General features: G+C 35.7%; 1 protein-coding gene across 1 annotated transcript; it reads left to right on the top strand.

The window, feature by feature from the left end:
• Nucleotides 1-1694: 1694 nt before the first annotated feature.
• LOC136719054 (myelin and lymphocyte protein) lies at nt 1695-8203 on the top strand. Its single transcript, XM_066696883.1, has 4 exons — nt 1695-1853; nt 5505-5672; nt 6266-6388; nt 7042-8203. The coding sequence occupies exons 1-4, from the start codon at nt 1761-1763 to the stop codon at nt 7114-7116; spliced, it is 459 nt and encodes a 152-aa protein (XP_066552980.1). The 5' UTR covers nt 1695-1760; the 3' UTR covers nt 7117-8203.
• The last annotated feature ends 7077 nt before the right edge of the window (nt 8204-15280 follow it).

The following is a 15280-nucleotide window of genomic DNA, read 5'->3' as shown; positions in this document are numbered from 1 at the left end:
ATATGTGAATAGAGGCTTATCTTGGCTCAAAGTGTAGTTAAATGGGTTAAATCTTGAAAATGTTGAATTATCTCTCCTAAACTAAGCAATGTGTTTTCAAGGTTTCAAAATACACATATTTTCAGGATGATTTGTTCTTAAAGAATATAAATTAATTCCAGGATTTGGCTTACCATGCTCTTGCTGCATTTTTCTACCTGAGTGCATCTGTGACGCTGGCCAATGTTACTATCAGTTTGCAAAACGACTCAATCAACTTTAAGTACTACCAGGAGGACATTGCTGCAGTGGTGTGTAATTTGTTACCCTTAACTATGCAAATATTTCAATTCAAATACACCCTTTTTGTGTCTATAGAATATAAATAAGAATGCTAAATATGCTCTTTGACCCATTTGAAAAAGGTAAATATTCAAGCCTGATTACACAAATTCCTTTTAGGCATCTCAGCAAAGGTGAAAATTCCAGGTACATTACAGTGAATTGCAACTTAATAGATATCTATACACTGAATTAATAATTTATTATAATTATAATAATTTATAATAATTAATTTAGATGAATATATATATATATATATATATATATATATATATATATATATATATATTCATCTAAATTAATTATTAATATTGTTTCAGATGAAGGGCATTAGTAAGTTTGTACCTTATTTATAAGTTTGACCTTATATACTGTATAACATGATGTGAAATTGCCTGTGCTGTTCCCAGTCACTTAAACACTGTCAGAAGATTGTGTTCAGTGCAGGACAGTGTGTCCTCCTCTATAGATTGTTCACTTGTCTTGCATGAAAACATTCAACCCACACCTGTCTGGTAACTGTCTGATGTTACTTTTCAGGTCATGTCCTACGTAGTGGCTTTGCTGTATGCACTGCATGCCATGTTCTCAGCTGTAAGGTGCAGATCTTCCTAAAACACAAGCATTCAACAAAATAAATAATAAATAAAATTGGAATAAAATACTTGAACTTATCTGACTAAATACTGTTGTTATTTTTAGTTATTTTTGTATTGTCTTCTCTAATTTTATGCTGCTTTCACTCCTGGAGTCTATACAAGTATACATTACATTATCATCATTTAGCAGATGCTCTTATCCAGGGCAACTTACATTTGTACCCATTTATACAGCTGGGTATTTTACTGGAGCAATCTAAGTGAAGTATCTTGCTCAAGGGTACAACAGCATTGCCCCACCCACAACCTTCAAGTTATGAGTCCAGAGCCCTAACCACTACTCCACAGTGCTGCCTATGTATACAACATTCATCAAGCCTGTTTCATTTCCTAAATATAAGTGATGTATTAATTTCATAGATAGAAACAACCAAATAGCTTTTATTTTTATGTTATAAACAGTATAACACCTTACTAGTCTTTATCATGTTTTACAATGTATCTGTGTTATACTGTGGAACAATAAATAGATTTTGATATTCTCCATACAGATTTTTAATTTGTGACTTGCTGCAATTATATAAAAGCTGTTGTTGTTTTTCCTACCACATTTTTATTTAATTAAATTAGAATATATGAGTCAATTCACTCAGAAATCTAAGAAAACAAACAAAAAACACCTTAACATTACAGTATTCCTTAGTTTTATCTGACAGGGTGTGTTCCTGGCAACAGTTGGGAAAGCTGGTTTTTCTGGTATTCCATTTTCTTCAAAAGGATCACCTGTTTTTCGAGCTCGCTCAGTCGAGGTGTTGCTAGCATCAAGAACGGTTTGAACAGATGGCAGCAGCTACAGCACAGCCCATGGGTAGTTTGCCCAGTGGAGTCAGTGTATGCACAACTCTACCTGACATCTTCTATTTACCAGAACTGGTAAGTATCCCACTGAACTGTTGTTGCGAGGGAATGACTGTAGGAGATATTGAAGTTATCCTAATGCTTGTTTTATTGTTATATTACTCATACCCATGTTATATTTTACAGATACAGATTCTATTTAGGTCGCATTGTTTTGGGATACTTGGGACATTTTTGTACTTATTTGAATATATGTAAATAGCTAAGTTAAAGCACAATTTCAACACCCCTCTAAGTGCCCCCAAATTTGTATTTTTTCAGGTTGTAACAAATAAGCTTTATTTGCACTAATCAAGCTGAATGGGGGGGGGGCTTATCTACAACATAATAATAATAATAATAATAAGAAGAAGAAGAAGAAGAAGAAGAAGAAGAAGAAGAAGAAGAAGAAGAAGAAGAACAAGAAAGTTTACAAATGAGAGGAGGCCATTCGACCCATCATGCTCGATAGGTGTCCATTAATAACTAAGTGATCCAAGGATCACATCCAGTCTGTTTTAGAATGTTCCCAGCCAATACATAAGAACATAAGAATAATAATAGTCTGTAAAAAAACAAAGCAAAGTTCACTTTTTCAAATGTTAAAGATGGCAGCTCTTTATAGACAACAATTTGAGGTAAATATAGGCCTACTCTTATTTATATATAGAATTTCCTGCTGCTATCCCTATAAAAACTTGTTTTCACTAGGACTACATCAGAAGGTTAATGTAAAAGATACGGATAGGACGGATAGGATTTGTAGTGACAAAGCTACAAAGTTACTGCATTACTAAATTTACGGTATGTATACCTTTAAATCAGAACTACTTACACAAGTTGCAACACTCAAACAATGAGAAGAAAATAAGGCTAAGTGGAGAAATCATTATTTAAAAAAACATTAAAAACATGCTTAAATGCTATAACATGTTGTGTGTCTTAAAATAAAACACATAATTTTGTTTTTGAAAGAATGTTGACCATATTTGAAACATTTCAATTTTCTATATGATCAGTGGCGGAATGGGAGCAAAAAATGGTCCTGGCACATTACCTATCGTTGTTCGGTGGGGGGCTGCTCTGGACTTTTCCAAAACGTCCAGATGGCCAGTCCGCCCCTGTATATGATCAGCTTTTTAAAAAAATGTTATGTGTACGTGACGGAATGAGATCAAAAGCAAGCCATGCAACGTACTTCAGCAAAAAAGGTGGTAGTTATTGAAAACGACAGGTAAATTCCGGGAAAGTGGTGTAAATAGGTGTGCCTGCAGTGTAGGACTGGATGACAGAGCAGAGACTTTTTATCAGTTACAGGTGTTTTAAGTACGAAACTGCTGAACTGCGTAGGCTATATACACTATAGGCTGCCTCATGTCTGCACTAAAAAATGTATCGTTCTTCCTCTTGGGATTCACAAGTATTCAGTTTCACAAAGCGGTGAAAACACAGTACTGAAGATAACAGCTGGCGTTATCAAGATCTTAGTTGAACTTCCTCTTATTTGTAATCAACATACGATCTAGGGATGCAAAACCGTTTAAACGTGTATGTATATATAAACAATATATAAACTGTCAAATCAAGACAGAAATCAAGAAATCAAAACATAATTGCACTCCACTATGACAGAAGAAAGACTTAATGGGCTAGCGCACCTGTACATAAGGATCTCAAAACCATTTACGGAGATGTTATTGATGAATTCAGTTGTCACAACATCCCAAAAACTCCTACATCAGCGGTGGAAACATCTAATTTCCAATGAAGAAGCATATTTCTAACAGGCGCACAAATCGAAAGTTGTGCATCCTCACCCGTTTCAATAACTGAGCTCCACCGAAATAACTGAATAACTGAGCTCTTTGACAAACACCAGACAGCGTAGTTCCCTGCATAATGTCAGTTGATATGTGATACGTGCTAAACGAAGCAAGATAATCAATTTTGTGTCTTGCAAGGACATTCAAAGTACCGAGCTCTGACAGAGGAATCACAGATTTGGCAGATCGCACGGTTTGCTGTTCATTCATTTCCGTCGAGATTATAAAACTAACCAACAAGCCACAGAATAAACTAACAATTTGTGACTTTACAATGTAAATTTTCAAGTACTATCCTATAGCTAGTAGGTTTTGAAGTAATGTTGTTTTAATTGCTTTTCAGTTCATCACACTTTGGGTAGCCGTATATCAATGCAAAACCAATGTACTATACAGTCTTTATGAATATTAAATACTTTTTCAAACTAATGTCTTAAGACTATAACTAATTAATTATTGCCTTCAACATACCAGACAAATTACAAGTTATATCTCAAATTAGTATCTGTCACCTGAGGGTATATACTGATTTCTTGATGTTTCTGAAAATGAAATATCAGTCTATCAATTCAAGTCTGTCAATTTGTATTTAGTATAGCGTCCTTCACAAGATAGCCACAAGGTGCTTTACAGATTTAAAATTAACTAATAAACAAAACAAACAAATAAATGAAAAACAAAATACATATAGGGTGGCTGATTGTTATAGGAGAAAATAAAATTAAATATAAATAAATAAATAAATAAATAAATAAATAAATAAAAAAAATAAAGCCTAGGTCTAATGGTTGCCTCCACTCCAGGCAGTATACATTCATCAGCAAGAAGATCAGAAAGTTGCTGTGGTCCTCCCTCTAGTCAGGGCCCCTTGCTGGCCCTCTAATGGGGATGGTACATCATCAGGGGTGGGGGATGCATTATTAGCCCACTAGAGTGGGGGGTGCCTTGTCAGTCCTACAAGGTGGAGGACGGGATGCCTCATCAGCCCCTTGGAGGGGGGATATTGCTGAAAGACAAAATGGCACACCGGCTACTGTTATTTTTATTTATTTATTAGCAGACTGATAGTGAGATGCAGGAGATGACTAGAAAACAGATCTTGAAAAGATGAGTCTTCAGCCGTTATTTAAAACAAAACAGTATAGTAGAAGATTTCTAGCTCTGTTCAACCCAAAAGAAGTTTGAAACTAAATATGTTGTCTTGTGTAATGTAATGTAACTTTCCCATTCATTATCAAAAATAATGTCTTCTTTATTTTAATTATCTTGGTGTTGATAATGACAGCACAGTATTTAAAATGGAATGTTAAAGTATGTAGGTGACACTTGAAACTTTAGTTTTTACACAGTAATCCACACCTAAGCTTTCAATATAATGGCATAATCATTTTAAATAAAAAAATAATAAAGTATTAAAAACCATAGGGGGGACATGTTAAAATAGTGCAGATATCAATATTTACATTAACAAAATGGCCTGCAAATGTATCCTGTCATAAACTGGAAAATGGTAATGAATTTAATTTAGTAATATAAATGAAACATACAAAGTGTCTACTACGTATTTTAACTAATTTGTTGTATAGAATAGAATTACAATAGTTAATTTAGATTTTTCATAATATTATTAAAGAATTGTTGTGAAGGATGTATGAATGAATGCAGAGCGATGAGGACTTTGTTAGGCTGTGGCCTTCAATAGACATCAATTGTAGACATCTAAAAACATAATTTATAGACTTAAAACTATCCTCATTGTATCATGTAATGATGTATACTACAGAAAACAGTAGAATGGAAGCTACATTCATTATTTAGTCAGCTTTTTATTGCAATAATTTATCATCTTTGTTCCTTCTACCAGATCTTTGGTGGCCTTGTATGGATCCTGATTGCATCTACCAAAGTTTTTCCACCAAATCCTCTAGGATGGGTGATGTTTGTGTCTGTGTTCTGTTTTGTCATGACATTTCTCTGGCTGGTGCTCTTCATTTGTGGAGTGCACCAAAATAGCCCAGGTTGGGCTGCAGCTGTAAGTCCATTTTTTTATTAGATTTTTAATTATTAACTCCATCAAATATTTATGCTTCACTTGTTCTTTTGGTATTAATAATGGCATACGCAGTGACAAGTGTGTATATAACATGGATAACTATACAGTTGTAGTATTCTCAGCCTGCGTTTGAAACATTGTTATTAGCTGAATCAATATTGTTAATTGTTAACACAGATTCAGCTTATAGAAAGATTATAGGTTAAGACATCGTGTCATCTTTTGTTAGTTAATATAGAAATAAATGCACTGGAGTCTTTACAGCTTTCCCTCATGTTGACAGTCTGTTAAAAAGACACTAAAAATGTTGAATATTTAGTCAATACAGATGTTTAAATGAATACATCTACCAGTATTTTGCTGAAGCTTTTTTTATTTTGTATTTCTATTTTTCAGTCTGGGGTCACTGCAATCAAATAAATAGATAAACAAATACCAAAAAGGCTAATTGTGATTTCTAGATATTAATAGTAGTAGTTGTGAGGTTAGTAGTAATTTACTGTTGCTCTCTCTTTACCTACTAAAAAGTTAAAACATAATTAATTAATTGTTTTGGGTTATTGTTTTTGCAGGATTGGGCATACCATGTAATTGCAGCTTTCTTTTACTTGAGTGCTGCAGTACTATTGGCCTTCATAACACTTGTCAACAAGAACATTGATTTGAAGATCTACCAAGAGGATATTTCTGCAGTAGTAAGTACCTTATATAAAACATATGAAGATGTGATAGAAAACATTCACTATCAGATTCATACACTGATAATGATTGACATCATCTGATCCATCAACATCTCAACTCATCTCAACAATTATTTGGAATTTCAAATGTGTTGATTAATGCAGATCACTGCTACAGCTCCTGCTCTTGATGCATGCAGAACACACCCATCTACCCACTAAGTCAGAGGGGTGTCATACTGTGTTGACCCTGGCCAACTGAGGCACACCCCAACCTCAAAAGTGCTTTGCCAGTAGTCATAGTCAATGATTACACACTTCAAATATAAATAAGCACTGTCTGGATTATAGGCCTTGACCTGCACTGAGCTGGGGTGTTGAGTCACTAGTGAGGCCCCTGATAGTACAATTCTGACAACAGTGAAAATTCACAACTTTGTCTAAGCTAGATGTTTATAATTTAGGATAAATGTATATCTGCTTCCTTTAGAATATACAATCAATAGGATTGAGAAATATTATTTAGAGCAAATTATATTGTATAGCAAAATGTTCCACAAATCTAATAGGATAAATTACAGGAAAGTGAAACAGCTTCCGTTTCACATTTTTAAAACATGTCTGTGTTTTTTGTTTTATATATATTATTTTGTTAATCTGTCTTTCAGGTGTTTGCATATATAGCAACGCTGCTGTATTTTGTCCATGCCATTCTTTCTGCAGTAAGATGGAAATCCTTTTGAAGATAAAGAAGCAAAACAAATGATGGCAAAGTCTGTTGAAAGTATTTTACTGATTGGGGAAAACACTGCTCTTTTCTTACTCAATAACAATGGGCATTTTGCACATAGTACAGTGTTAATTTAGTCAGCATTTGCTGTATTTTAGTCTCAGTCTTTCTCATGTTTTCAGCTTTGTCTGATGTAAAACACCATGAAAACCTCCACTGCATAAACATAGAAAAAAGAAGTCACATCTCCTTAGTAGGAAAAACAAATTATATTTTGTCAACTAAACTAAAATGGCAACTTAAAAAGTATTCTTGGGACTCAGGACTAAAACATCTACAGGTTTCAGAAGGTAAGACATAGAGAATAACTCCCTTAGAATTAAACAGATGTTCCCACAGAATATTCATGAACTAGAATGAGACTTGACTCTTAACAAACAAATGCAGACTAAATTAACACTGGCTTAATGGATTGCACAGCCCACTCATTCGTATTTGATGGTCAAAGTAATAAAAAGATTCAATAAATTAATCAAAATATATTGCTTCAGGATACAATTATTTTAGATTTAGAATAACATAATTTTATCTGTTCCATATAAATGCCGAACATTTTGCAGAACCTTATGTATCATTAAAAAATGACTGTACATTTATCATCATGTTTATTCTTTTTGTAAAGACGTATGTCATATCAAGTCATGTATAAGGCACAGAAATTAGGCAAGCCAACTTTACTATTCTTCATTTTCATACATACCTTCTTTATTATCAATGGGAAATATGTTTTATATTTTTGAACTATTGCACAAAATTGGTGTTAATTTTTTTTATTGTAATGTTTTCTTAAAGGGGGCTATACTTGCTGTAAAGCTTAAACTTTCCTCAGTTCCTGACTACTACACTATACTGTCTTATTCTTCCTGGTCTATATAATATTATATATAGTATATATATATACCTGTCTGGTGTTGCAATAGTATAGTATATATATATATAGTATATGCTTTGTATGTCTGTGTTTAAAAAGGGATATTTCATTAATAAAATGACAAAATAAAAAGCTATTTTGTGTCTGAAATAAAAAAAAAATACACTAATGTTATGTGGTGTATGTGATATTTCAAGTAAAAAGCTCAAATCTTATTTCTTTATCTTTAAATATGGATTCATGTAACATATAAAGCATCAGACATCATAATTTAATTAATTTGAATATGGCTAATATGGCTATGACTTAAATAACTAATGCTAAAATATAACTGGGTACTTAATCTGTAACTGTTTCTTAATGTGACTATTGAGGATTTTTTTTGTCAATTGGTATTGAGTAAATTACATTTAAATACTAGAATTTAAAGTATCTGAAGATGCTTTGTCTTCATGTGGCAATATATAATATATTTTGTGGTATACTGGTTAGTGACAGTTTGATCATTTTGGTTAATTTTAGTATATATCAATGGTAATATGTGATAAGTAGGTTATTAGCTGTTGTCAGGGCTGGAACAGAGAAGACTGAGGAGTGTAGGATCCAGTTGCAGTGTCTAGAAGGCCAAGAGGGTGGTATCAAAGAGTAGTCGGGGTCACTGAAGGTTTGTCAATCGATTGAGCAAACAACAATACAGGGGACGATACGGAGACGTAAAACTAAAGGCAGGCAAAAGGTCGATACACTGGAAAACACAATAATAGAAACAAGGCTCGGAATTGCTGCAGAGAGGCATGGCAAGACTTTGCGTTTGGCGGAGGGAACAAAGGAGAATATATAAAGGTTTAATGAGTATGGGAATTGGAGACAGGTGGAGATGATTAATGAGAACAGCTGCAATGATAGTTGAATAATGGAGCGATCAGAATCCTGGAATAGAGTTTAAGGAAAGTGTGGCTTGGGTGACCTCTAGCAGTGAAAGCGGGAACAGTCAGGGTGCAGGTGTTACAGCTGTAGTATAATAGCAGGTAAGTGTCCATGGTAATATGTAACTTAGTATATGTATAGTGGTGGTCTACAAATAGAAGTAGAGTTAACATAATAATTCCTTTAAGTAGTCTGACTACTGTAACAAAATATGTACATATATATCTGCCATTCCTCTATAGGACTCCTGGTTGAACAATGCACAAAGGGAAGAAAGCACTGTACTGTACATTTGCTGACTTTTGGCTGCAGTTTTATAAGCATCTGTAACAGAACAGAATTGCAAATTAGTGTGAGCATTTGTTTAAACATAAATTCAGTTTTCATGCATATGTATTGTAGTTATACTACATATTTAGAATATGTAGAATAAATATATTTAGAATATTTACCAGTGGTCAGTTGAAAGTGACTATGGAAGTCAGTCAAAGTAATTAGGCACTGTGACATCCTGTGACATAATCTGTGCTCCAACTAAATTAAATTTTAGAAACAGTTGTTTGTGACTTCATACCTGAACTGTATCTTTCCATAACTAAATAAATGTTACAATCCTGATAGGGCTTTCTTGCATTTGCATGGATTAGTCATTGAACACTGTAAATATTGTGTGAAGGAGATGCTGATCTGTTATGATAGTGAAACAGCTGCAATGGAAACATTTGCAATTGTTTACCTTGTATCAATATCAGAGGAAATAATAATTGCTGAATCAAGTCCTGCTGTCTAGTACAGATACATATAACCATACATACATACATACATACATACATACATATAACTCACAGCGATCAAGTCCTGTGACCTGTGACCAAAACAAGACCGAGTTGATACGCAAGTTACCACAATACTTTACTAAAACAAACTCCATTTGGGGGGCTGGGGGGCACCAAGCCATGAATATTAAAAATAAAAATTGCGAGTACTACACAATGTCTAGTTTAACATGTGGTACAATTTGTAACAAAATAAAAAAAAAACATAATGCAATTTATTCCCCCAGAGTGGCCCTCAAGATTTACTGTAGTTCAGTTCCACAACGTTTCCAAACTCCAGTTTAACTTTCTCTTCATATATGTCCCGCCTCCTTAAGTAACCAATCAAACGCAACATATAGTTCTGCCCCCAGAGCGAGCAATTCTGTCCTAACAGAGTTGATATCGAAAACCTCGGTTCACTGATTGGGTCATTTACTTCTGTTTGAATGCAGGACTAAGCAGAGTGACAGTCCAAAGAGCCTTTGACAGATTAGGAAAAAATACTGGAGTTTGAGAATGTTGTGGAAGCAGTGATTGGCTGTAATATCGTCACCATAAAATAAAAAATATATAGGTAAAATATACCATTTTATATATTTACATTTTGCATAGAATAAATCCTGGCTTTAACAACCGTAATTATTGTATTTCAGTTGTGTTTTTGTTGTTCCAATGCACATTTTTCAACATTAATTATGAACAGTGATCATAACATGTACAGCACAGGCCAACACGTCTTACATGAAATATGTATAGGTATCTTTGTTGGTAATGAAAAATCTCTTTAAAGTTCCTCCAATCTGCAAAAAATCTGGATTAACAAACAATTCAGGTAGAGAGATGAAAAAAAAAAAATATATATACATATATAAAGAAATTAAAGTAAACTATCATGCTCTGTTGCATGTATAAAAATGTTGAGCAGGCCCAGTTGACCTCGATTTTGGATTTGCTGTTTTGAATTATGAAACTTTGCACCCCAAGGTTTTGCAGAATTGGTGCCACTGCTCAAAAGTTATCAAGAGTAACAAAAAACAAATCAAAACCTAGCTCCTTGTTGAGCCTACCTGAACACATAAACAGTTCCCTCTCTTAACATAGAACTAATAGTAAATATGACACAAGACACTAGAAATAAGTCGGTCCATAATACAATTCTGTTGTCAAAATACAAGTCCAGATTTGTCAATCCAATTGTCATATTCGCTCTGTTCACCGGCCTGCTCCTCCACGACATCCCTGCCCACCAGGCAATCTATGTCACCGGAATGCCTCCCAGATTGCCCCACCTTGAGCTGCACTGCAACAAGGAAGCCATGCTCACCCACAGCCCTGATGAGTCATCACCACCCAAGGGCTGTAGATGTTCCAACCCCCCAAGGGCTGGCTAGGGGCCCCCACCAGAGGGAAGACCACAGCCAGCTGCACCATTTAAGACTATATACAATTTAGGACTACATACAACCGTCTCACAATGTGTGGCTCCTTGGTAAAACGGCTTTCAGATGAAAAACAAACAGTTGGTTAAAACTTCATATTTTTACATATGATCATCAAAACTTAAAAAACAAATAAAATAAGCTTTACAAAATAAACTGTGTAAAATTGTATATTTTAGGAATAGATCTGCTTTCATTAACTCTCACAAACCTAGTAAGACTGACCAATTTAATTTGAAGTGTATTCTAAATTATTTAACAATTGTAGCCTTTATATTCTCAATTGCATTCTACATCTATAAGAATCACACCTGTAAGAAAATCCAAGGCAAGAGTATTTATTGCACCTACAAAAGTGATTGCCTCATTAATTGTATTCCAAAATTTTTATAGAATCTCATAAAAGGAACATATGCTAGTTTTATTTCCTTCTGGTCTGTGTGCCTCTCTTGACAAGCTTAGACAGTTAATCTGAATTGAAACTAGCTAAACAAGATAAACCTGCTTCCCACACCCTGCCTTGGTTCTTGAATACACCAGTTTTCTTAGATGAATAAGATACAGAATAAAGTTAAAATACAGGTGTTGAAAAAGCTTTTAAGTACAGAGGCCAATGCTTCAAAGCTTAGTGAAACAGTATTTGCTCTCTCCACTATGACTACCAACAGCAATAACTTGTTTATTAAAATATTCCATTCCTGCCCCATCTGACTGGATTACTCTGTTAATGGATTTCCAAATAATGGCATAAGGTGCCATTATTATAGAATGAAAACAGAATGGATCAGCATGGTGTCCAAACATAAGAAAGGACAGAACAGGAAAAAAATACTGACAAAGGTACAGATGTTCCCTATTAATATTTAAATATAAAGTTACATACCAGATTTATAATGGGAAGATTTACACCATATACAATAATAGAACAAGGGGTGTTTATGTTCTTGTTAATGCCCCAATATCACTCACAAAAAAAATTTGGGCAACATTTAAGAAAATGTAGTAATAGCAGGAGTTCAATCAATCAATCAATACATTTTTATTTGTATAGCTCCCTTCGCAGGGTGCTTTACAGAGTGATAAACATACTACAAAAGACAAACAACAAAATTAATTAATAAAAAATAGACCTTTAACAGTTTAAATGAACTAAAATTCAGTAAACCAACAGTAAAAACATTAGGCACAGAGGAGAGAAGAACAAAAACTCCTATGGATGACAGGATATTTATAGGAGAAAATAAATCTCTTGGGGTCCACGGCTTAAGGCCTTGGCTTAATGGATGCGTCCCATCCAGGCAATATAGTTGTTACAACAGCAAGGAGATCAGAAAGTTATTAAATGGTACTGCTGGCTGTGGTCTTCCCTCGGGGGCCTCTCATCGGCCCTTAGGGGTGGGGGGGTTGGAACATCAACAGCCCTTGGGTGGCGATGGTTAGTCAGACCTTGCTAAGTGGGTGTACTGTTAACCCTCTGTGGTGGGGTGCCTCTGGGGTGGGTTGTGCCTCATCGGGCTTCCACGTTGGGGGGCGAGGTGCCTCATCAGCCCTTCAGAGGGGGCTTGTTATGCCATTCTGTCAGAAAGCACAGATAGAGCTATTTCTGCAGTTAGTTCAAAATGCTGCTGCAAGAAAATAGATTAACACATCACTCTAGTATTAGCTTCCCTGTGTGCTACAGGATATATTTCAAAGTTCTATTAGCATTTAAAGCACTAAAGGGACTGGAACCTCCCTACTTAAAATATCTCCTTATTGAATACACTCCATGTCGGCCATTGAGATCCCAGAAAGCCGGTTACTTAGTGGTCCCTAAAATACACAAGAAAACTGCAGGTGGTAGAGCATTCAATTATAGGGCCCCGAAACTATGGCACGATCTTCCAGCCAATGTAAGAGATAAACCCCCCTTATATTAAACATTACGTATGCCTTAATTCTCCCCGGCTTGACTATACAGTGAGGGAAAAAAGTATTTGATCCCCTGCTGATTTTGTACGTTTGCCCACTGACAAAGAAATGATCAGTCTATAATTTTAATGGTAGGTGTATTTTAACAGTGAGAGACAGAATAACAACAAAACAATCCAGAAAAACGCATTTCAAAAAAGTTATAAATTGATTATCATGTTAATAAGGGAAATAAGTATTTGATCCCCTATCAATCAGGAAGATTTCTGGCTCCCAGGTGTCTTTTATACAGGTAACAAGCTGAGATTAGGAGCACTCTCTCAAAGGGAGTGCTCCTAATCTCAGCTCGTTACCTGTATAAAAGACACCTGTCCACAGAAGCAATCAATCAATCAGATTCTAAACTCTCTACCATAGCCAAGACCAAAGAGCTGTCCAAGGATGTCAGGGACAAGATTGTAGACCTACACAAGGCTGGAATAGGCTACAAGACCATTGCCAAGCAGCTTGGTGAGACGGTGACAACAGTTGGTGCGATTATTCGCAAATGGAAGAAACACAAAATAACTGTCAGTCTCCCTCGGTATGCAAGATCTCACCTTGTGGAGTTTCAATGATCATGAGAATGGTGAGGAATCAGCCCAGAACTACACGGGAGGATCTTGTTAATGATCTCAAGGCAGCTGGGAACATAGTCACCAAAAAAACAATTGGTAACACACTACGCCGTGAAGGACTGAAATCCTGCAGTGCCTGCAAGGTCCCCCTGCTCAAGAAAGCACATGTACAGGCCCGTCTGAAGTTTGCCAATGAACATCTGAATGATTCAGAGGAGAACTGGGCGAAATTGTTGTGGTCAGATGAGACCAAAATCGAGCTCTTTGGCATCAACTCAACTCACTGTGTTTGGAGGAGGAGGAATGCTGCCTATGACCCCAAGAACACCATCCCCACCGTCAAATATGGAGGTGGAAACATTATGCTTTGGGGGTGTTTTTCTGCTAAGGGGACAGAACAACTGCACTGCATCAAAGGGACGATGGACGGGGCCATGTACCGTCAAATCTTGGGTGAGAACCTCCTTCCCTCAGCCAGGGCATTGAAAATGGGTCGTGGATGGGTATTCCAGCATGACAATGACCCAAAACACACAGCCAAGGCAACAAAGGAGTGGCTCAAGAAGAAGCACATTAAGGTCCTGGAGTGGCCTAGCCAGTCTCCAGACCTTAATCCCATAGAAAATCTGTGGAGGGAGCTGAAGGTTCGAGTTGCCAAACGTCAGCCTCGAAACCTTAATGACTTGGAGAGGATCTGCAAAGAGGAGTGGGACAAAATCCCTCCTGAGATGTGTGCAAACCTGGTGGCCAACTACAAGAAACGTCTGACCTCTGTGATTGCCAACAAGGGTTTTGCCACCAAGTACTAAGTCGAAGGGGTCAAATACTTATTTCCCTCATTAACATGCAAATCAATGTATAACTTTTTTGAAATGCGTTTTTCTGGATTTTTTTGTTGTTATTCTGTCTCTCACTGTTAAAATACACCTACCATTAAAATTATAGACTGATCATTTCATTGTCAGTGGGCAAACGTACAAAATCAGCAGGGGATCAAATACTTTTTTCCCTCACTGTAAGTGTTGCTATTGTGTTAAAAAGAAAGTGTGGGTTATTCTTTTGCATCTCTTTTAAATTAGAGTAAAAGGCAGACCCAGAGGCGAAGCGTAGGGACAGGTAAGGCAGGCAACTGTCTGGGTCCCTCAAGACTCTAGGAGGCCCCCGAGGGGCAACCAAAACGAATCCCCCCCCTAATTTCTGTGACAGAAAGCACAAAAAGCAAATTTTATTTTTTATTTTTTTAATGGATGTAGTTAGCTAATGTAGCCCAATGTTAGCTGCTAGCTAAGTAACGTGACACCATCATTGGCACTGTACTAGTAATGCTACAGTTAATACAATTTGTATTTAAAAATCTAAAAATTTTATATAGGCCTATGTGAAATGTAGGTCTAAATTGAGATTAATATAAATAAAGGCCTAATGGAGACTACATTGGTTTGTGAAACCAGCATGTGAAAACTATTTTGTAAATTAAATTGTATGATGATAGATATCTATCTATCCCTCATCCAGATTTATTTAAAAACAAATG

The sequence above is a fragment of the Amia ocellicauda genome, chromosome 23, assembly GCF_036373705.1.
Source record: "Amia ocellicauda isolate fAmiCal2 chromosome 23, fAmiCal2.hap1, whole genome shotgun sequence".
NCBI lineage: Eukaryota > Metazoa > Chordata > Actinopteri > Amiiformes > Amiidae > Amia > Amia ocellicauda.
This window is presented reverse-complemented; position numbering and strand designations above follow the sequence as displayed.